Raw genomic sequence first — 25,801 nt, 5'->3', positions numbered from 1 at the left:
GTGTGTTGCAGTGTATGTGTATATGTCCCTAAATCCCCTCATTCAAATGCCAACACTACACACAAATGTACAACTGCATTCAAATGCCAACACTATACACAGATACACCTCTGCAGTCAAACATCAACACCACATACAAACACACCCCTGCATTAAAACATCAACACTACACACAAATGTACATCTGCATTCAAATTCCAACACTAAATACAAACACACCCCTGCATTCAAACACTAACACTACACACAAATGCACACCTGCTTTGGAATGCCAACATTACATACAAAGACACCGCGGCATTCAAATAGCAACAGTATATGCAAATACATGTGATTCCTACTTCATACAAAAATATGCTTATGTTCAAATGCACAAACACTGATCACTGATACAACCTTCCAAAGATGGGCAAATGGTTGATCCCCAGCTGGCAAAGCATTGTGGGATTTGCATGACAGATGAGGATCTACCTTTTGGTAACCCTTGCACTAGATAGGGGCCCAAAAGATTTCTTGCACCAGGGCCTCCTCTACTTCAGTTCCGCCACTCAATAAAATGTAATTTGAGGTAAAACAGTACCTATAAAAGACTGATATCCATTTATATAGCCTATATTTCCTGATGTATACAGATGTATTACTTGTTGTTACTTTGATTGGCATGTAATGAATCATTTCTATATAATATTATCACTAGTAAAAAAACTCACTGCATTATTGCACTATTAGATAATTCAGATCTAAAAATCTCAGAGGCGAGATTGTTAGCATTAAGGGTGTCCGATAATAGACTAACTAGCTCTTTTTTCCCACTCTGGCGCATTACACCCTATATATCTGATGCAGTAAAACGCAATGTTGTACTGCGCCAGTCCTAATATAGAACCTAATAATATAGAAGCAGGGGTTTACATGTTTGCAAAGATTCCCGGCCTTTCAGCTATGACCATCCTAACAGATGTAGAACCTGCACATATCTATTTAGAATGTTAATTAACGGACTACTTGCGAAATTCTAACCAGTCCTTTCCTAACTTATTATTCAGCTGGGCACAATAGGGTGGTATTTTTATACTGCTTGTGCTACCAAATTGTGTAGATACTTTCAACAAAGCCTAGTGAAAAGGGTAGAATATCCCTGCCCAATGATCCTGTGACAAATCTTACTGCCATCCAAAATTTGAAATGGCTTCAATCTGTTGTTGTTTTAATTAGTTTGGCAATGTCCTTACTTGGAGTCAATAGCAGTTACAGTTTAAATCATTTAATTTTTTTACATCCTCAGTTATTGTATTACATTCGGCAACACATGAGCACCAGGGAGGCTCTGAAAACAGGTAAACCAACATCCAGGGAGGAGGGGGCAGATCCCAGGGTATTTTATTACTTGCTACCCTTAGGGTCACTGCAAGTTACCCCTGGTCACTAAAGGGGTTCCTTCAGGGGGACCTTTGCACAGGGCCATGTCCTGAAGCTTCCTAAGGAAGACATGCTCAACTCACTTAGGACAGGGGGTAGCAACCCCCAGGTAAGCCAAGAGACAAATTGGGAATTGCCAAAATTGGCCCCAAAAATTCTGTCCTATAGGGCATAGGACAGGGGCAAAAAGACTGAGGGCTGGAGAAGTAATAGATGGTATGTTTACCTTTATTTTAATTAGGTTCCTCTGTAATTGGGGATAAAAGGAATTAACCCATAGTTGTATTGCCATGGATATATTTTCCTACTTGCTAGAGTAGGGAAATGGGATATGTTAGCATTAAGGCAGGAAATATGATGTATCTACTATAACAACATCTTTGTTAATTTTGCCTAAATACGTTTTTAAAAATGTATATTTTTCTAGTATGCTTTGAAGCTAGTGAACTAGTTTAGTGAACTTCAATCTATATATTTTGTTTGTGTATGTATAATATTTGGACAATACATAAGATAGCGAGCACATAAATGTAGGATAAAACTATTTTAAACATCAGTTGTCCAAGGATACCAAAAACCATCTACTTAGAGGAACAGAATATGGCTTTAGAAAAACATTGTTTTTTTTCTGCCAGGGGAAATATTGCACTGGAGCAGATAAAAGCATAAGCAGATATTTATGGGGTAAATGTTGCAGTATTTTGTAAAGCAATATTAAAGTAAGCATGATTATTCAAGTTTCGGTGAGGGAATGTGTCAAAGTTACTTACTGGTAAAGTTGCTGGTAATTTAAAAATGAAATATGTCTACCCTCAGGCCTTTTCTATTATTCAAAGAGGCACTCCAGTGACCAACATGACTTTTATGCATTTTGTAGCTTTTTACCTAAATAATTAAAAATACATTAATATTTTGCAGCATTCTGTATCTTAATCCTTTTCCTTCAATCCCACCCACCTCATAAAATCATTCTAAAATACTTCCTTCTTGTTATCTCCTGAACAATGATGCAGAATGTCAAAGCTCTTTCCTTTCTCTCACTTCCGTCCAAGCAATATTTGTACAATTGTACAATTGTACAATTGTACGTGTCATCAAGTAGCACAGAAAACAATTTTGGGAGTTGCAGTTGAGCAAACAACATCTATAAGTAGAAAGCTAATAATTAACATTAATCCCTATTCTGAGCAAAACTGAGGCTGCACACAGAGAGCATTTGAAATCTGCAAGTCAGTGCCTTTACAGCATTGGGCAAACAAGCAGTTTACTAGATATTTTAGTTTTAACGTACCTCACGTGTAGGCTACTGATTGTCACTTTTCTAATCAGTTGAAAGAGTGTTAAATAGCTAGTGCCCATTCTGCACAAATGTGTCCAACAGTTCAGGCTCCATATACCAGAATGAGGGATTCCTGACAGAACTGTTTCTTGGTAAGGACAGATGCTGATGATATAAAGTTTAAATAAAGTAACTTCACACGTAAGTATTATTTATTTGATTTATTATTTTGTATTGGTTATTTTGCTTGTTTTAAATGAATTATTTATATAAGGTGTTCTAAAAATGAGTCAATACTAGTTGGGAGTGCCTCTTTATTTAATAATCTATAATGCAAAAAGTTCAACACAAACACAAGACTTCTTTGGAACACACAGGACCAAACATACATAGTTAAATATCCAGAAAAAGATAAATCCTAGATACCATTAGGGCGCATGCCAACAGTGAACAATAAACATGCGATGCACAAATTCACCTCTCAATGGGTATTAAACAGCACAATAACACAATCTAAATGAGTAGCAGCCTCAGCCAATAAGCCAATAACTTCCTTTTTAAAATTCCATTTTGTATCTTTTCAGAATGTTAGTAAACATGCGCGTCGCAGTTGATTCCAACTAGCCTCTGAGGATCTCTGTGCCAATCATGCATACAACCATCACAGCTGCTTCTATTGTCGGAGATTTCTTGTTATAATTCTATTTATCGTGAATATCACAGAAGAGAGCACTCTGTTTGCATTTGCAATTATTTATTTCTTGATTTTTATTTTTCGCGCCAAGACATCACATATTCTCTGATCTTCTGTAAGCAATTCATATCTCCTTGCTAATGTTACTAGTAGATAATTTTGACTCTTCTTATACTGTGTTGCTATGTGTATTTGAGGATTAGCATATGTGTATTGAAAACTAGAGCTAAGAGTCTGCCTGCGTGTGTACTGTTTCGGATTTTAAATTCTTTAGGTTTGCTTGCAATTACTGTAGCAACTCTGCTTTGATTTGAAGATTTCATTATGTGAAATGTTTACATTTACAAGCTAAGTACATAAAGATTAGCAGGATTTGCTTTGAGATAGTGCTTAGTCCTCTCTCTAATTATAATTTGTACCTTACAGTGCTTTCAAATAACTTACAAAATTCCCTTAGTTCCATTGAAATGAAAAAGAAGGGAGTGTAGTTATGATCTCACAGTTATGCTAGCAATTTGGACCCCAATATCAATGGAGTGGAAGATAAACATTTCTCAACAGGACTGTTTGTGTACTATCTCCTGAGTTATATCATATAGGAGAAATGTATCAAAATGTTTTGCAAAAGTGGTGCAAAAATGAAAAAAATAAAAATAAATGATGGAGCAACCAAAGGAATGTGCCTGCTGGCACTACTATTTAAGACCACTTTGTACATTTAATATTGTTGGGTAAGCTTTACAAATGATTTCATATTATGAAAAATACTATATTTTTATATTTTTGACATATTTAAATATATTTGGAATATATGTTATATATATTAAGTACATTCTAACCGTACTAATAAATAATGTTGGCATGTCGTAAAGCAATTTTTTATATTTCAATGTATTTTTATTATTTAAAAAAAAAGTATCCAAAAATGTTTAGCTTAATTTTAAATCAAGTCCTACTACATATTTAATACTTTGCAGCTGCTGCATTGTAGACTTTTTGCTTAATTCCCTTTATTTAATCACTTATCACAAATTACTGTTTTTTTAAAATCAAATATCCCTGATGTAAAACTTTTGAACATGTATCAGGGGTATCATACACCACATGAGTGGTAGTGAAATAATCTCTGGACAAATCAAGTGTTCTATAAGGTAAATGTTCCAAAGGGTGAGAAAGTGAGTTTTAGATTAATCAAATCGACTTGTATTTTCTTGTAACATAAATCTAAAGATGAGTAGTTGAAATATGATGCCATGTAATTAAGATTTATGCTTTTATTGGCACACAAAGAGGGATGATTCAATTAGTATTATAGCAATGATCTAAAAACAGTGTTTTTGCATGCTTCTATTCTAGCACATATAACTACATATCCTGGTTAATAGACCGCCACTGAAAAAAGTAGAATGATTCCGACAATGTGTAGGGGTGGAAAATAAATTATTAACTTTTAGAATGTTTTCAGAGATAGCCTTCTTCATTTCTCTTTATAGTTTTTAATGTACTTAAATAGATACTTCCATACGCATTTGCCCTGAGGAAACTGCCACAAAATTTTGCTTATGAAAAATAAGAATTGGTCCAGGCACGCAAGGTGAAAGCCAAGGTAGCAGTTTTATTGGAGCAAGAAACAGCAAAGTTTTGACTCAACTGGGTGGTTGACAAAAACATGGTTGGGTCGAAAGGTTGTTGTTTCTTCCTTCAATAAAACTGCTACCTTGGCTTTAACCCCTTAAGGATCAAACTTCTGGAATAAAAGGGAATCATGACATGTCACACATGTCATGTGTCCTTAAGGGGTTAATCTTGAGTGCCTGGACCATTGCTTATTTTTTATATCTGATAGTGGGGTTCAGCTGACCTCGGGCCCGGTTGCACCTTGAGAACCAGGAGAGAGTGGTATCCTCTACTTTACTTATAGAGTTTTGCTTAGTCACAAACTGGGCAAATTTAAATGTTTGTATGTCCTTCTATTGCTCCGAAGTTATAGAAGCCAATCTATACAAGGGTCTTATGCTATTAAACTGAGCTGGGATTTGTGAAGAATGCTTGCTGTTGTTGAGTAATGATTTTCTTGAAAAACAAAATTAAGCATCAGCAGTACCTGTGATATCACCTAACAAGATATTTCATTACCAAAAAAATAGGTGAGAATTGTCTGCTTCTTGTCAAAGCACACAGTCTCTATTGTTGTATTCAGGAAGACAAAGATCTGTGTTCAATAATTAGATGAGAATACTTGTCCCTGTTTTCTGAGGCTTCCAACTTCATCTGATACAATAATCTTTCCAATTATTATTCAACAAAGAAGATTTGTTTTGAAATCAGAATTGTATGAATATATTCTTATAGGAGTCCAGTTATTATTAGACATGCAAACATGTAATAGTGCTGTACTGTATGGCCATTTTTTAAATGTAATTTGCATTTACGTTGCAAAATCCCATATCATTTCAATTTAGCTTTTGACATGTTAGTTGATATCAGAAAGTAGCTTGCAGGTTTTTATATACAGTGCAAATGATTTTCTAAAATAAAAGAATATATTTGATCCAAAGGCACTAGTTTCTAATTGGCGTCAACATTTTTAGCTGATGTGGTAAAACATGTTGCTGTTATTAATGGATTTTGCCAAGTGACCAGCACTGTTGCTGTTTTTATAAATTTGCTCTTTAAATTTGTAATACATTTTTATATTAATGTATCTTTTGTAGCTAAACCACTTGGCAGTGGCCAATATCTGGATATTTATAGCATTACAAAGGACCAGGCGGGCTTCTATGAATGTTCTGCTGAGAATGCAGTCTCGTTTCCCGATGTGAAGAAAGTCAGTGTCATCGTTAACTGTAAGTAACCATGTTTAACCACTGTAAGTCCAGTGAAAAGTATATTACGCCATAAATAGACTGGTGGTTGTTATGTAACAAGCCAACATTTGGTTTCTAAATGTTTATTACGGTAGTATATATATTTATGGGTTATTTTTTAGCTTCAATACATGAGGAAAGCTTCTCAAAGCCCACTGTACTAGTATGTGGGTGGGTGTGAAACTGAGTTTCAATACTTCTGAATTCGTTAACATTACATAAATACATTTTTAAGAAGTTGTTGTGAGAAATTTAGTAAGAGTAACAGAAACTCACCACTGAATTAAGTATATTCTAACCGTACTAATATATAATGTTGGCATGTCGTAAAGCAAATTAAACGCTTGCTCTGTATACAGCAGCTCTGAATGATTGACTTTCCACAACACACCCAGGAGGCTTTGCAAAACATGCAACTATGCAAGATTTCCTTCTAAGAATGTTGTAGATTGCTTTGTCTACAAAATTATGGGAGGAAAATATGAAAGAGTGACAAGCTTGTTTGTGCTAATTTGCAGAAGTTGCATGGCATTCTGGGATGATGTGTAGAGACAATCATTCAGATTAGCTTAGCGATATAACATGCCTTAATATATGCAGATGGTACATTTCAGTATATTTTAGAATATAAATATGCTAAATAAACAAAGTGGGGGCATTAAAATGGGCTCTGTCAGACAAGTCCAGCCCACAGGACTCAAGTTAGAGTTTTTTTTTAAAAGGTGAGCTTGAAGTATTTAGGATTCACTTGTTGAGTCCAGGGTTACCCTCATTTACATAAGACTGCAATTTATTGTAATAGATAAACATACTATAATACAGATTAATGTTTCGTGCTGGTGGACGGACTTGGATGCAGTACAGGTGAAAAATGTGTGTTCCATAAGAAAGTGCCACTTTCCATATGTATATTGATATCACATGATATGTAAGATTATATGCACATGTACATGCCTTCCAGCCATTTAAATGGCTTATGGGGGTACATATTTATTTTAACTAGAGCAGATAGAGTATGTTTAAGGCAAGTTAAAATATTAGTAGATATTTATATAACAAATGAAGCTACTTACAAGAACAACATACACTTGTTCTACACAATCTAATGCAAAACTATGAATAAACATATATTAAATATTTATTTCTGTTGGGTTCTATGATTCCAGTGCATATAATTATCAGTTTTATAACTGTGGAGCTCTGTGATGCACTTTTACACACTGCACATTATGTTGAGTTTTACTTCTGCAAAGCTCTGGGATACACTTACACACATTGCAAATTTTTATGTATCTAATAAATGGATGTACATGTCCTTTTTTGCCTTACCCGATCAAAGCATGATTAACCTAGAAAGGCTTCTAAACACAAACATACTTAATCCAATAAATATGCACAATATTTGTATCTCAATCATAGTTTCAGCATTTTAAGACAAAAACTATGATGAATTGTACATTATGTAAAGTAGTGCAGTGCAGAGAAGATATGCGTTTTTAGAAGGTTCTATATATCAAAAAGGAGATAAAGCACATTAGATATTCTGAATGTAATCTAATTTTATTTTACTATCATAAATTGTATTAGCTATTCCATTACATTTTATTAGGCAAAGGCTGATTTATGAAATATAATTTGTATATGCTTTCCTATCCTTTTCCTAAAAGCAGTCTGGGTTTTTAGCTAAGAATGACTCCCATATTTCACATTAAGGTTGATCTGTAGTTATATTGTACATTCATTAACTACAGCACCTCCTCTCAATTTCTATAAATGATAGACTTAAGAAACGCAATTACCGTACTAAACATGAAACCCTCAAGACAAACGGGAGACATGCTGAGATCTCAACGTTTGCAATATGTGAATCTTTAAAGAAGGTTGATATTCTGTTTTTTTTTCTGTGTTTTATTTTTTTAATAACTGTTTTCTAATTATTTTATGAAGCATCAGAAAATACTAAAGTCTAAGCATTTTTGTTTTAATTTTCTCTCTAGTCATGACTCCCGTAACGATAATGAAATAGGTCGCAGGCTGCCAAACTCTATAACTATTTGTGTTGCTAAAGCAAAGTTTTAAAAGTTGGTCAATATATGATAGCAACTCAGACACCTTGTAGAGTCTTCAAGAAGATGTCTGTTGCTTAATAAAGATTATTAGAATTTTATGTTATTTGCGTCCATTTTATATATTGATATTTATTTGGTTCATCTCATATCACCCCATGACTCTTCTCCTTCAACTGTCAAAAATAACCTGAGTTCTCAGTGATTACTTTTCTAGCAACCTATTTCATTACCCCTACTTATACATTTTGTGTCACTATACCCCACTACCTATAGCATGTAAGCTCATTGAGCAGGGCCCTCAACCCCTCTGTTCCTGTGCATCCATTTGTCTGGTTACAATTACATGTCTGTTAGTTCACCTATTGTACAGTGCTATGCAATTTGCTGGCGCTATTCAAATAATAAAATAATAATAATAATAATCTTACTAAATCTTGGCATGGTACAATCTATTGTGCATTAATCGATTATCATACATGGACCTCTGTGTCTAAATAAGGTGAGATTTTGGCAAAAACAAGTGCAACTCCTAACACTGTCACGATAATGACAAACCCGGATGCTTGACATATGAAAAGTAATTGTGGCAATCTTGTGACGCAAAATATTGGTTATGTGGTATTGTTTAAAGGGTATAAAAGGAAACCAGTAATTAGGTTGGCTTAGGAATTGCATTGATTTGATTGCCTGTATCAAATTAACCTTTTGCATTCCTCATTCACTGCACTAAATAAGAGATATACATAAAATAAACTTGATCTGTTTCACGTCTATTTCCCATAGACATGTGCAATTCGTTTCGGTCCGAATGTACATTTGTACAAATTTCATGCCATTCAGACATTCAGATGCTTACGAATGTCCGAAGTGCCGAGGTTCCGAAGCGACGAAGTTTGATAGTTCGAAAGTGCCAAAGTTATTCGGATTGCTTGCTTGTCCAATCCAGTTTCACTATTCCCTGTCCATTGAAATTAGCAAAATATTTGTGATTGATATTACAGGACAGTCTATTAATGGTGATTTTGTCACTGACACTTGGCCAATGAAGGTATACAGAGTCATTGAGGTGGGATAGTATATAAATCAGGCTGTCAGGGTGTTGGCTTGCCTTCATGTGACCAGACTAGTTGTGATAGCAAAAGAGACTGAGATAGATAAATTACATTACATTTATTGTACTTAACCTGTTGCAAACTTAGGGAGCTGCATTGCTTTTAAGTGTGTGGTCCAGGGAGATAGAGAGAGTGAGTTTTACTTTTGTTACTTTTTTGAAGGGGGTGAGAGAGTGTGTGGCTGTGCAAGCCAGGTAGTCTGATTGCCAGGGTGTCTCACTGCTGCAATGTGACTTTACTGCAGTGATTCATTTTGTGTACCAGCCATCATTTGCTCTCACTTTACTCTCTCTCTCTCTCTCTCTCTCTCTCTCTCTCTCACACACACTCTCACTTGCTTGTTCACACACAAATTGCTTACTCTCTGCTCTCACACTTTGCTCACTCTCTGCTCTCAAACTCTGCTTACTCTTTGCTCACTCTCTGCTCCTAAACTCTCCACAAAGATGGTGTCACGGGGGTGGGGTTATATAGTGTGCAGAAGTGTTGCATGCTGGTAGTGCTCCCTGATTGGCTGCACTATCTATGCAGTGAAAATATAATTTAGTAAATTGTATATATACTAAACTAACACTACTGATTATTAACTGAACCCAGACCATTTCTTTAAGATTACGTGGTCTGGGTGCTGATGTGGCCCACTATGCAATGTAAAACATGAACAACATTCCGAACTGCTGAATACCTGAAACGAATGACATACCGAACTGCCGAATTCCCGAATTGAATGCCCGAATGCCACGTTCCCGAATTTCATTGTTCCTAATTGTCGAAGCAGACACATTTTTTTACTTACCCGAATTTCTGAACCGAACAAAATTGTTTGCCCATGCACATCCCTAATTTCCCATAACATTGCTCCCTCTAATGTCTTGCCCAGTAAATAGCACTATTGACAAGTAAATCCTATGCACTCAGCCAGGTTACCAATTAAGCAACAAAGGTGTCCACTTTGGGCCTGGAGCTCTGGTTCTGAGTTAGCCCTTCTCAAACCAGCAGGATGACCTCCCTGCATGACTCTGCACTCCCTCACATTGTTGAGGGAGGGTTTTGGTCTGTACCAATATCAGTTACAAACCACTTTACTCCAAGCATCATAACCACAACAGCCCACTGGGAGCCTTGACACTGGTAACAAGGTAAGTCAAAAGGCTTTTTAATGATTTCATGCCTAACTGACGGGGTGGAGCACCTGTCCTACCTAGGACAGGAATACTGAATAGTTTTAGGAATACTGGTTTGTATCCCTTTAACTGAATTGGAAAAAACATCTTATTCAGGCATGTTCCACTTCAGATATGAATTCTCCTTAAATTACTGACAATGCTCACTTTAGTAAATAACCTTCCTTATCTTCTGGCTTATAATCACTTATGAAAGTTGCTGAAAGTTCACCGTCTAAGCCCATCCAGAGTAACTGTTACTATTATCCAAAGAACATGTCCTTTTACATTTCAAGTAACAATTAGTATAAAAATGATATGAGATAATATACTCATCACAACTTATATTGAACTGAAACCCAGCTTCCAGGCCAGCAACAATTATTGCATTTGGCAATACAGGCATCATTAAGATGTATTTATTATCTGTAAACATTGTGATTTACACTATAAAAATTTTGAGATGACTATTTGTTTACAAGTCAACTCAGCATTTCTTCCCAGTGAGGTCTAAAAATCTCTATCATTTTCTTTGTTCGTATTAATATCAATTCATCAGCTGCCCTGTGCTTAGGTAAAGAAAGTGAAGTTATAAAACCCCTTTTAAAGGGTATAGACATTTATAATATATACTACTATTATTATTAAAAACTTTACAGTCAAGTCATCCTTTTTGATACTTCATACTAATGTGTTTGGTGATGTGTTGATAGCTAATTTATAGGTTACTATATCTGAAAATAATTCTGATAAATCCATAAATATATGAAATCCTACATTTGCCATCTATTTTTAACTTTGCCTCTAAAACTTGCTATCTATAATGCTGGAATCCTAGGGGCACAGTGTGGTATCACAATATTTTTGTTAATATTTAACTTAGCCGAGCCCCATCTGAACTACTACTAAATTGAATATGCTCAAAAAGGTGGGCCGAAAAAGTATAATATGAAAAGGGGAATTATTAAGATGTAACTAATATGAATGGTCAGCTGAAATTAGGTTTTGGTAATCGTGAACCCCTACATTTATAATATAGACTTTAATAAAGATAATCAATTGGAAATTGATAAGAAATATCCTAATTGGTTTTATGTGGTTGTTATAGATATTGTAAGTAATAAATGTATAAACACAATTTTGTATTCACCACCAGAGCTGAATATATATGTAAATACCCCTCTACATATCTCATATAATAAAATCATAAATGGTCTGTCCATGTTTAGAAATGGAAATAAAGTGAATATTCACTGAAGCTGCAATCCCATCCAAGGCCTGCCAAAGATAATTAGTGTACAATACGGGGGGACATGTGAATCAATTTCTGTCTGTACAGGTCTTCAAATATCTCCTTCAGTTTCCATCTCAGAGAATACCTGGTATTTATTAAGAATGGTTTATGTCCAAGCTCTGTAAATGTCCTCTTAAATATTATATTTATTTATTCACTTCTAAACTGCGTATCACATCCAGGTCTTTAAATAAAAACTTGAACTAAAAAGAGACTTACTCCTGTCTGAGACAGATATGAATATTTCCATAAAGAGGTTGAGATAAACTCCGAGAATGCCAGGTCCACATTACAGTTATAGAAGTTCCTGAGCTGAGTTTGCAGTGTATACAATGTAACAGTGACTCCCATGGTGTAATCCCTTGATGACAAATAATATTGCATAGTCTTATCACACTATAATACCCTGCTTATGTAGAGTTTACAGATCTATACAGTCATGTTAAATGATTGCAATGTTCTGTTTCAATAATTAATTGTTAAAGGCCAGAATGTTATGATGGAATTATTCTGTCATTAGTCCTTGAAGGGTTAAAATAACCACAAATCACCAGAACAACTACAGCTTAATGTATTTGTTCTGGTGAGGTTAGTCAGTCCCTGCAGGCTTTTTGCAGTAGACAATGTATTTCAGAGAAAAGGCAGTGCTTACATTACAGACTAGGGACACCTCCAGTGGCCACTCCTCAGATGGCTACCAGTGCTTCCTGGGTCAGTGTTGCACAGTAGGCAGCACTGCCATTCAGTGTCTCCACCCTCTCCACGGAGACACTGAACTTTCCTGACTGGCCACAATACAGGGTGGCATTTGGCCCCATCAGCCCGCCTCATTGGCTGAGATCATCCCTTGTGATGATGTCAGCCAAGAAGGCAGATCAGTGGCGGAGTCAGCACCAGCAGAAAGATTTAAAGGTATTGTTTACCAATGCTCTAGAATCTAAGCCCCTACTTGTATCAAGGTGTCCCTCTCCCCTGCGTGTAATAAAAATGTAAAAAAGTGCATGTTTTACTCGCCTTTTTCCAGTGCCAATGCTATCTTGGTGCTACTGAACTCTTTACCTACCACAATGTTGTAGAGGAGCCATTGCCTCTTCCATGAGTGTCCAATCCAATTTCTCCTCATAAAGGTGGACTTAACCCTGCATTGTAAACATTACAATTTAAAAAAAAACTGCAATCCTCTTTTTTTGTTCTAGCATTACAAATTAAAAGATAATTGCAAAATGTTTGTATCTGCCAAATTATACAAAATGTGAAAATTCATTTTGCTACAATTTGCTGTTTAGTGTTTGACTTCCTAAGACTTTTCTTTACACGTAGGTCAAATTTAATAGCTTGCTATAAACAAACCCAATACAAACTTAGGCTTCACAGAGGCCAAATGAATTGAATTGGCAAAGAGTTTCTGCAGTCTACGGAAAGATTAGAGCTGCAAATCACGCCGCCTGTCTGATTGTGCCTCAAGTTATGAACATTTGGCAAAAGTGACACACGGCATAAACAGCAGCACAGGATTGTATTGGGAATATGAATTGAAGAGCTGCTAAATCTACTTTAACAATCTAAGCAAATCTTCTAAACCATGAGCCAAGAGGACAGTTAACATGTTACATGGCTGAATAAGCAACACGAAATGAGTTGTGAAAGTGCAGTATGAGAGAATTGATTAAATGTATCATCTTGCTCACTGTAGCAGGAGAAAGCAAATAGCAGCACGCAGGCAAGATTAGGCATTTGTAAATAAACCCGTTATACTCGCAAATTAAAGGTTCCTTTCTGAATATCTGAATATGTAATTAAAAAATGGAACCGCAAGCTCGATGGCGTGAAGACCGTTATTAAACAGCGAAACCTACAGCCGGGGTGGGCAAATGAATAGATGATGACTATTTGCTGGCCCGGAATCTGGGGTAGATTGTTACATTACTGAAAACTGAGATCATACTTCATGAAATGTTTAAATTGGTCTTGGAACTGTTTGAGAAATTGAACACAAATTCATACCCCTGCAGATTGGTGTAGGAATATAAATGGATGGGTTTCACAGAGAACCAATTTAGATAAATTGGCTGCCTAAATTTAGATGAGCTGTAGAGGATTCTATGATTTAGAGATCTGTGATCTAACTAAATAGGAAGAGTTGACAAGTAGCCCTGTGCTTCGTATGCGAACGTCAAGAATCAGGATCAGTGACAGCTCTGTCCTTGCCTTCACTAATTGCTGACTCTGCTATACAGCACAAGACTATTGAATGTAAATGTAACCCAATCTATGAACAGTAGGCATGAGACATTGCAAGTTCCAGCCGATGGTTAACTGCAATTCCCATCATCCTTGCATTGCAGTTTATGGGCATCACATTTTACTAGTATTGCTGAGTGCGCTGGTTTCCCAAACACAATTTCACCACTTCGCAAGACTTGTAAGGTTTAAGATATTGTCCAATATATATATATTATATATATATATATATATATATATATATATATATATATATATATATATATATATATATATATATATATATATAAATAATAAAAATGATATATAATAAAAATGCGCATGTATAAACTGCACAAGATCAGGTCAGGTTACTGCTTTGTTGAAGACATCGATATATATATATCGACATATATATATCGCTAAAGAATAAGAAATAAAGCACCTATAAAGTTACTTTTGAGATTTTAATCAAAAAGCACAAAAAAAAGTTACTTGCCTTAGCTGTAAACAATGGCAAAAAAGGTGACTAGTCATTTATGTATGATTCCCATTATCAAATCCATTCTACAGATGCCAACCAAAATATTTACTTGTGGCTGTCATAGCCAGAAATTGTAGGGTGATAAAATTGATGCATGATGCCAGCTGTTAGAAAAGTACTTCAGTCGCACACAGTGTTTGCAAAGAGCTAATAAATCCCCCACTTGTATTTAGTCAGACTGTGGGAGAATCTTGCTACTGTCAGAGAAGATTCTATTATCCTGCACTTTTCACCTGCAACACTGAAGTGTCATAAATTGCTAAGGTGATTCTTTTAATCTGCAAAGTGAGGCTCTATAGCAGTCGCCAGGTGAAAGTGGAGAGTTTAAAATGTATATTAAAGAAAAAAAAAGAGAAAGAAACAAAGAATAGTAAAGGTAGCTGCCTTTAAATAATTGTATAACTAGATGTCTTCAACAAAGCAGTAACCTGCCTGATCTTGTGCAGTTTATACATGCGCATTTTTATTATATATCATGCCAGCTTCATAGTACAACCCATATCATGCTTAGCCATAGTCTGACGATAGTGGTGCTAATTAGTGCCGCAACAGTGCTGCAAGAAAATCAGTGCTCTATCAGCTGATCACCTGCAATAAGCAAAGCCTGATTTCAAAACTTTCCAGCCCTATTACTGCTGCAAGAAAGTCAGTGCTCCATTAGCTGATCATCTGCAATAAGTAAAGCTAGCCTTCGGGAGGACACCACTAAGACTCTATCCTGCACGCTATCATTTAATTATAATTTAATCACCCTGTAAATTTACTTTTTTGGTGCATTGTATATTTTCTTACATTTATGTCTTGTATGTCATGCTAAAGTGTAGTTTTACTAGCCCTGTATGTAATTGTTTTATTCACATATATGCATGTCTCTATTTCCCCTCTCCCTTTCTCCTACCCACAATCGTTCTCATCCTAGACCCCATGCACATGAAACCCACTCACACCTCCTGCCATAATGTCTCTCCCAACCCAGGGCCCTTCGCCTCCTCTGCACACACTAAGACAACCAGAAACCACACAAACCTCATCGAAATACCCTGCCCATTTCCCTTCATTTGCCAACATTTAGTGTGCACTCTGTAACTCCCGCTCCGTCTGCAACAATCTGAAATCAACAGCCATACACAACCTTTTCATCTCAAACTCACTCACACTACTAGCACTCACTGAGACCTGGCTTTCCCCATCTGACAGTACTACCTGCCTCTTTAAATTTTGGTGGGCTACAATTCTTCCACACTACTAGACTCTCCTGTAAAGGAGGTGGTGTAGGCAGACTTCTCTCCCCTAAATGTACTGTCCAACCAATCTCCCCTGCCCTATCCTTTACTTCTTTTGAAGTTCACACTGTTCGCCTATTTAAATCCATTCCTTTAAGAATTGCTATCATCTACCGCCCCCTTCCCCCTCCCCCCCCCCCCTTCTCAGTTATCCTAGGCTAATTATTGAGCACTTTTCTTCCTGGCTACCTCACTTTCTCTCCTCCAGCACTCATTCCCTTATACTTGGGGATTTCAATATCCCAATCAACAACTCCAACTGCACTGATGCCTCTCGTCTGCTCTCTGTAACCTCCTCCTTTGACCTCATGCAATGGTCTAATACAGCACCCAATACAGCTGGAAACACTCTTGGTCTCGCCTTCACCAACCTCTGTACCAATCTCTCCAATATGCCTTTTCCTCTATCTGACCACCATCTGCTGACTTGACATCAGCACACCCATGACCCAACTGACACCACCCTTAGCACCACCCATAGCACCACCCATAGCACATTAATCTAAGTTTACTTTGTATTCATACAAAACAAGTGTTTCATAGGGAAAACAGACAATAGATATGTGGCCTGTACTTAACCCCAGATATCATTATTAATTATCCCTTATTGATACAGAGATCACTAAGTAGAACAGGAGCATATGGTTTGAAATTCAAATGTGTTACAGGATCCATGTTTCAGAGTGTAACAGAGTGGTTTGTATATGTGGTTTGGTGCCAATGACTGATATCTAAACCTCCCATCTCTATGACTATGCAGAGAAATCTCTGGTTGATGGCCCAGTGCTACAATTTACAGTGAAGCTCCTCAGTATCATGTTCTTTAGTAGAATGTTAAATAAAAGCGAGAAAGAAAAAATTCCATCAATTTTACAGATGTATTTACGTATTTGGATAATCATTTCAAAACTGTATACAGCTTCTAAAACACCATTCCATTGCATTTCCATTCCATCCAAGTGGTGTTGAGTTTTTACATAAATGGGAAAATTAATACATTAGATAAACCAACTGCTTCATGCTTTGCTTTTTAACTTTTGTTCAGCTGAATTGTTTTGATTTGGAAATAAATCTCCCAAAACCCAAAGACACCCAAATATATTTTTCTAGGTTGTTCTTTGTCTGCCTCTTGCTCATGGACTTGAAGGGGTCTCGAAAATCCAAGCAGTGAGCAAGTTGGTGGCTGCAGCTGAGAACAATTGGACTAGATTAATGGTAGATAAAAAGTATCATTACTGAGAAACAAAAGCCCAGTCAAGAATAGGCACAAAAAATAATCAACCAGAGTGACAACAAAACATGTTAGATAAAGAATCAAACACAAAACACGGACATTTCTGCACCAGGCCTATTGAGTTCTATCTCCTAGGCTCTTATTCTCAATTCTGCTTCTCAGCGTTAACTGCATCTACCAAAGCTTGGAAGGTAATAATATACTTCCATTATTTTAAATTGATTGGAGACAATATCAAGCGAACATAATTAAGGGTTAATAGGAGGCATAAAATGTTATTAAGGTGCAGTTGTAGCAGACCGCATGCAGGAGGTCCCTTAGGAGGCATAAAATGTTATTAAGGTGCAGGTGTACCAGACTACACACAGAATGTCCCTTTGTCACAATTGACAGCCCTTTTCATGTGACCTTCCCAAAGGCTGCTAGTTCAAAGCATATTTAGGCTTGCTGACAACCAGAGCTGCAACAACAGTCACCGGGGATCACAAAAGATAAATTAGAGTGGAAAAAAAGGCAGGCAGGTGGGGTCAGCGCTCACTCAGATATAAGGATAATAAATTATATTCATTACAGGGTTCATGGTGTTGTATAAATATAAGGAAGACAGATATGCTTTAGGTAATTCATTCCCACACATTAGAGTCAAACTAACTTACCTCTGGGCATTGGTTATCAAATCTAAGATATAGCTTCATATTATACAGTTGATGGTATGTATAAAGAGTAATTCTGGGGCATTGTTCTAAAATTGAGCAGTCTCTACGGAAACCAATGCATCTGCTGATTATTCCACCCTTAGAATTTTACTCCAGTGTGAATGATATATGATTTGCATGTTGAAGTAACATGCAACAGAAGTTCAAGCACACATGAAGTATCTGAGGAATAGACATCCAGAGCTGTACTTTGGACTCAGTAAACACAAAGCATGACACCAAGGAAATCACTTCCACCTGCTGCATTTTGATTCTGTGCATGCATCTGTAAACTGGATGTTTTTTTTTTTTTTCTATAACATTGATTTGGGAGTATTGCAGATAAGCAAAAGACTTGCACCATCTGTTTATTTTATACATCCCCTACTTTAAAGAACAGAATAGCGTTAGGAATACAGACATGTACTTCTAATGCTATAGTGTTAAATTGACAATTTAGATGTTTGATTCCCCCGGCCATGATCTTTAAAATTAGATCCTACCTTATATCCTACGGCGTGCTTGTCTATGCACTGCTACCCTGCCTCCATGGCTGACATCATCAATCTGTGGCAAAATTGCAGCATTGCGACAATCATCATCTTCTCATAGAGATGTATTGAATGAATTCATCTCTATGAGGAAAATTCAGCATCTCCATGCAGAGTGTGGAGATGCTGAACGTAGGTCCTGCAAAGATTGCAGGACCTCATCGAAGAAGTCCCTCTTGTGGTTGTGTGGTGGTATTGACAGCAACTAGAAGTGGGTGGTGTTTAAGGGGGGCAGTGTGTGAGGGAAGCAGTCTGTGTGTGTGTATGAGGGGGCAGTGTGTGTGAGGGAGGCAGTGTGTGTGTGTGTGTGAGAGGTGTAGTCTGTGTAAGGGGGCAGTTTGTGTGAGGGGGCGTTGTGTGTGTGTGAGGGGGCAGTCTGGGTGTGTAATGGGTGTAGTGTGTGTTTCTGTGTGAAGGGTGCATAGGGTCTATGCTGTGTGTAGGTGGGTGAGATGTAAAAATCTATCTTAATGTCTTCCCCTTCCTTCTTCTTACCTTTTAACAGGGAGGGGGGACATAATACTGCAAGCCCTGGTTGTCCAGTGGTGGCATGTTCACTTTAGCCTGCAGCTTCTCCGGCTGCTGACTCTCCTTTCCTCCTGTGAGCACAGCACTTTATTGGAGCATTGCCATGGTAATGTACGGCAACGCTCCGACCATCCTGCTCGCGGGAGGAACACAGAGACTCCCAGGCCCTTCCCTCCCTCTGCTGGAACTTTGATCTCATCACCAGCCGAAGAGAGCTTACAGCAAGGCTGGCTCTGCATTGGCCGGCATGGGAGATGAAAGGATCTCCCTTGCCGGCCTTGGTCCATGACCATCGAGGCCCACTGGGCGTTTTCTGCAGAACTCATCACCGTCCACCTGAAATATCAAACTGCCCAGTAGTGGGCGGTAGAGACCAGGCTGACTACCCCTGGTCTAGATAGACTCAATCCAGATGTTGTGGACTATATCTCCCATAATGGCCTTACAGCCATAATTCTGCAAATGATCTTTGGAGATGAAGTAAAAAACATATGGAGTGTAGATGTTGGCCTACCTGGTGTAGATTCACAAGAACATTTGGAAAATGTTGGCAGCGAAAGGCACATCAATTTGTTAAAAGTACTTGTGCAGGTTTTGTTCCAGATAGGGTTGTGGATTTCTATTCAGGATTCATATTTCTGTTAATGTGTAAACTCATGCCATGTGCTAAAATATATTACCAAAATAATAGGAAACGGGAGCATAAAAGCATAATTATTTTATCGTTTAAAAAAATCATTAGTTAACGTTGCACGCTAACGTTCCGCATCTGTAAAATGTTCAAATATAGATAGGCTACTAAACAATTCTAACACTTGAACTGTTGAAATGATTGCAATAAAATATGAGTAAATATTGTATTAAAAACATTTCAAACTATTCAGCAGCTGTTACGATATTTTGTACATGTTTGTACATTTTAAACCCACCTATCTACCCCTAAGCATGTTCATGCGGGTCATGTACCACTTATGAACCCCTTCACCCAGGTCTTTTTGTTGAGAGTCTGTTTCTTATTCAGTAGATGATCCATATTTGCACTGTTTCACATTTGCTTATTTGTGTATATACACTAAGGAGTTAATTATTTTTTATGATACTCTGCTCTGTATAAGAATTATATTGTACTTAACAATTTTTTTTATAATTTTTTGTGAATTTCATTTCTATTTTTCGATGTTTTGCACTACCCTGACTTCCCATAGTTCCACTTCACACAGCGCTTAAAAAAAACAGAAGATTGATCAACGCAAAGTTAAAAGAGCTAAATTGTGAGAAATATTATATTGGTTTCCATGGTGATCACTCCCTGTTTAGAATGTTGTCCAAATGTAGTATTATGTTTGCCTTGATAGGTAATAAGCAACTAATCAAAAAGAAAAAGGCAGAAGTAAACTAAACTAAACTAAAGTAAAGTAAATAGCTGAATTAAACCAGTGGTAGTCTGTGCCATCATAACGATCCATTCTTTAAGGAACTTATTCCAAATTGGAATTAACCAATCAATTAAGCATGGAAAGGATGTATAGTGATACCAATGCTAAGTAAACAGTGTGCTCCATACTACAATAAAGTCTATAGCAAAAAGACTCTGCTGATGGCAAATTCTGCATTATTTTATCTTAAAGGGATATTAATATTGTGTCCTGCTTGAAGATAGAGTCATTTTAACTCTTTGAATGCCGTAAGCACAAATGTGGCATTTAAATGATTATGGTAAAATGTTTATTCTTAACATGTATTTCTTTTAAATAATAAATAATTAAATAATAAAATAAAAACATGATGAAAACCAGTGGCTTCAAATCATTTCTGTAAAAAAAAAAGGATAGGTCAAAACACAAATCAGATGTAAATTTACCCTTTCCAGGTAGATTCGCCTTAACAGATAACAGCTCCCAAAGCAGTGATTATATAATTTACATTAAAGATAAATAATATATTTAAATGCCTTAATAGCTGTTAAGATGATTATCTCCTCACCTCCAATATCGCCATGACCAGACGTCTGTGGGTCATGCTACTGTAAAACTCACCCCATAGTATCACCCACCGCAGACCTAGCATTGCTCTTTCTCTTTTTAATCATGTTTGGCCCTTTTTGGGGACACCTTACTAAGCAGGGCAATCCTCCTCCATGATACCAACACTTTGGATTTATTGTCAGTTTCTTTAAGTCACTCTGTAACTATTCCCATTGCAAGAGCACATCAAACTTGCTAGAGGATAATCACAGCAACTGCAGTGCTCTTCCCATAACACGATTATTTGCACTGTCTTCCATACCAAAGACATAGGGGTGTATGGAGACAAATGATTGACAGGTGAGGAGAGGGTGTATAGTGTTAAAATAACACTATTTTACATGTATCAGAAAATCTATACCTTTGCTAGCAATTATGCTAAAACTGTGTATAGATTTTTTTTTTTGGTACATTCTTTTTAGTTGAACTTCTGTGCATTTTGACTGGTACATCTGAAAAGAACACACTCTTTAAAATCATTGATGCGATACATATATAATTTCAGGAAAATAAAAATATTTGTAGCACTATCTAGAAATTAAGTTCCCCATTACATGTTGGGATATAAAATAAACACAAGCACTCTACCATTGTGCTATCGCTGAATCACTGAAAAAAGGAATCAATACTTTAATAACTAACAAACTGGTCACAACAAAAACTAACCTCAATAATACATAATCACAATAATAATTTCTATAGAAACATTGTGGGAAGTAAGTGCCTTATATATTTTTTATTCTTTTGTTTTGTTCAACCTACTTTAAGAAGAAAGAATACATTAAAACTATTACTTCTGCTGTATATTGTTATATTTTTTTTATGGTACTAGTCTAGGTATTTCTACTACTAATACAAAAACTACTACTGTATTCCATTGTGTTTTTGTTTTATGATACCAGTCCCGGTACTAGATATTTCTATGAAAAAGTTATTTTTTAAATGTGTAGTTTGATCTAGAAAGAAAATTGTCATAATTTCCTTTTTTTTTTTTAAATGATTACTTTTCATTGCATTTTCTTGCTCACTGTTGCTCCGTAGGGCAGCCATCTTTACGTACTCTTTGGACACAAGCACTACTTAACTTGAGACCCACCAGGTAATGAAAAAACTAGCATGCATTCCTGAATACTAGAATTATATGAAAGTTCCTGGCATCTCATATTATGCCTAGTCTTCTAGTATAAGTATAAGTGGTGCTTCTATGCATGATGGACTATGGCTGCACCGATAGAGCATGGGTGAGTGGGGAGGTGCACTGAAAATGGACATCAATTTATAAGAATGCATTTAAGAATAATACAGAAAAAGCTTATAATACATGCAAACTTTTATTATCAATAACAAAAAAAATAATGACAGCGCCTAGAAGTTTATTCTCTGTTTATAACTTTTTGAATTGAATGTACTTGAATTTGCATGTTTATAAATCTGGCTTGGGTATGTAATTTATCATTTAGCTAATCACTTCCTACTTCATCTGCAAGCAGTTTCCTGCTCAATGAGCACTGGAATAAAGAACAGGTTCCTGCAATAGATTAAGCACTTCTCCATCAAACAATAGTTGTAGAATAAAAAACACTAAATGGTATTTTAAATGTCTGTTGGTAAAGTATATTAATTGTGTGGTTATATATTTTTAGTTACTGCACAAAGCATTCTTTAGTTACAAATAAAAAACAACTCCTCTGTGGCATTTCTTCCCCATGGACACTCGGCAATGCAGAAACAGAATGCGAGCTATCAGTGCTGCAGCAATACTACTGATTAGGCAGATTTTCCATTTTCCATCCCCAAGCATAACAGCTGCTCACAGGGCTCAAACAATAACTAAAATCCAAAATTCTCATTCCAAGTGTATGCCCGTGATTAAGTACCTGTATTGGTTTGAAACACATATGGCAGTGTCCTGCTTCACAGCGATGTAAACTTTCTTGTGCCCTCTGTTGCTTGTTACATGATCATGCAATCTGATAACTTGTTTGTACTTATTTTGTTTTTTCAATGTTTTGGATTTTGATAATTGTGTCTGGGGCCTTTGAGCAGCGGATAAGTTCAGAAATCGATGCTTGCAGCCTACCCATGGGGTAATTCCATTTTTTTTTTTAGCAGTAGGCACACTGCATTTTCACAGATTGCTTTAGATGTTCTTGTAATATAATATGACGGTGGAGGTAGTATTGAAAACAAAGTGTACTAGACATTCACTGACAACACAACCGAAGAAAGGTTCTACTCAAGAGAACTCAAGAATATATTGCAATGATTTTGACTATTTTTGATAATGGTGAACAATGGGCACTCCTGTTACAGAAGCATTAATCTAAATGAGAAAATTAGGCATCCAGAAGGTCCTAAATGAATGGGATATTACTGAAAGTTATTTGTGGCAAACTCCTTGAAAGGCAATATGAAATTAAATATTTTGATGGAAGGGCTTTCATAAATGACAATTGATATCAGTTTGGTTGCCCAAATGAACAGTAACTCACATCTACCTGTCCCTTTTCTCTTCTCTGGGAACATTGACCACCTGGCTATTTTTGTTTTTTTTTAGTACAGTTAAAGCTCTAGAGCTGTGCGAGATTGTCACTTGTGTTGCAGTAAAAGCCCATGCATCAATGTAGATGATATAAAGTGGCACTTTTTGAAACCTAGAACCAGATTTTATTACATGAGCATGCTCTTCGATCACAGGCAAGCATTCGTGTTGTACCACGACAGAGGCGAAGATTCTAGAAAAATAGTTATGAATAATATATTCTGATGTGGCTTTCAGAAACTAAATAATGCACAAGGAAAATAAGGTCATACTACCAGTAGCTTTGTTTTCCATCCTTATAAATGATGGAATCTCCCTGAAAACTCTCATTTTTAATACGGCTTGTTTTGTTTGAAAGGTTTTTGAAATCTGTACTGTCTCGTTCTGATGTGACAGTATCTGGCCATACCGAATGTTAACTTAAATTGTAATCGACTGAATCACGTCAGAACCCGTATTTGGTACAGAAATGAGTAGAATTTGTTCAGAAATGAAAGTCAGATTTCAGAAATAAACTTATTCCTCTGAGTCTCTAAAACTTTTTTCTAAGCAGTGGTGACGAAAAAAATTGACAATGGACTTGACTGTTTTTTTTTTTTTTTTTACAAATAATGTTTCTTGAAGGAATTACTATCTGTGTAGGAAAATTAAAAAAAGCGAAGCAGATAGCATAATCTGTACAAAGGAAACTGTTCCCCAACAAAAAGTACAGGATGTAGAGTTGATTGATGTTAAGTTATCGTACTGACTTCTTGAATGCTTAATGTGCTCAAGTAAAAGGTTAGTCTGGTTATGACATTTCATGCAATGAGTGATTCTGTGGGGATCAAACAATTCCATCTACTTACATCTTCGACTATGCGCTGCATTTTTAATCCATTCATTACATATTTTATAAAATGTATTTCCAATTCCACAGTGTGTTCAGAATAACAACTTGGAATAAAGATGCACTTTCCTGTAGCGAGGAATGTGCATTACAATCAGACATTAGTGACCATTACTTTTTATTCTTAGTTGAAGCAGACACATTTTGCAATTGGGAGATATTACCTTTAAGTCTTTGACAATTTCCTTTGGGTCATTGCACAAATATTATTGACGTGTTCAACACTTCTGGGTACATCACATCTCTTGATGCATAGCTCGTATATGTGCACATGGCCATCTTCTTCAAATTAATTCAGTGCTTGAGCTGTTCCATTGTAGTTCATTCTTGGGCAGACTAGATGGGCCAAATGGTTCTTATCTGCTGTCACATTCTATGTTTCTATGTTTCTATTCAGTAAAGTATCACGTGTAATATTTTTTTTTATTTAAAGATTTTTTTGGATCTCCATCAATGTTTTGGTGGATGGAAGAATGTAACTTCTTTAAAAAGTATTTAAGGTAGACATTATTTATGGGACTGAGGTACAATGTTGCCCTATTGTATGTGAGTGATAAGACTTTACCTTAAATCCAGTGCAGTTCGGAATATCAGCTCTAAAAAAAATAGATTATGAAACCAAGAAGAACTAGGTCTAACAGAGTTTTTTACTAAAGTAAGAATTCAAAGAGAATTTTGAATTTAAGGCCAAAGAAGGGAAGCATAGCTGACTTAGAGAATCTTCACATTTTGGCAACCTTTTAAATTCACTTTGAATTCACTTTGACTTTTTTCTATTGTGAATAGCCCTTTAAGAGAAACAATAGACCACCAATTAAAGGAATGATGTAAGCACAATTGTGGAGTGAATCTTTGTGTGCGACCCTTCTCGCTTTGTTTAAGCTATTTTCAAATTAATTTATTTATTATATGTATAAATTTGGATAGGAACAAATTAAATACATTTTTAAAACTGTGTAAAGACTTCTCATTCATTGAGAAGATACATAGTAGCACGTTTTCGCAATTGATGAAGTGAGTCTACAAGGCCATAAAGAGGGACACAGAGTAACCAGCCAAATCAACTTCCTGGTAATCAATTAGATGTGCTAGCCAGTCCACAAAGAGGATTGCAAACTAACCAGTCTAATATAGTGTTTGTTAATTGATTGGCGGTGCCTGCCAGGCCATAAAGAGGATCAAAGACCAACCGGTCTAGTACAATTTCTGATAATTGATTAGCAATGCCTGCCAGAGCTTTAAGAAGATCCTAGACTAGCCTGGCTAATAAACTTCACGATAATTGATTTGCTATGCCTGCCAGGCCTTAATAAGGAGCATGTAATGTTAAATACATTTATTTTCCGGCTGTGAATCAGCTCATTGAGTTATGGCAGTTATAGAAGAAAATTAAA

At 36.3% G+C, this 25,801-nt stretch overlaps 1 protein-coding gene across 3 annotated transcripts in view; it reads left to right on the top strand.

The window, feature by feature from the left end:
- The window catches only part of NEGR1 (neuronal growth regulator 1), a 473,994-nt gene that overhangs the window by 265,959 nt on the left and 182,234 nt on the right, over window positions 1–25,801 (top strand). For all 3 annotated transcript variants that reach the window (XM_063427922.1, XM_063427923.1, XM_063427924.1), the window contains exon 4: window positions 6,107–6,238. In XM_063427922.1, the coding sequence (XP_063283992.1) occupies window positions 6,107–6,238 (132 nt within the window). The remainder of the gene's footprint in view (window positions 1–6,106; window positions 6,239–25,801) is intronic.

This window comes from Pelobates fuscus, chromosome 7 (genome assembly GCF_036172605.1).
Source record: "Pelobates fuscus isolate aPelFus1 chromosome 7, aPelFus1.pri, whole genome shotgun sequence".
NCBI classification, from domain to species: Eukaryota; Metazoa; Chordata; class Amphibia; order Anura; family Pelobatidae; genus Pelobates; species Pelobates fuscus.
This window is presented reverse-complemented; position numbering and strand designations above follow the sequence as displayed.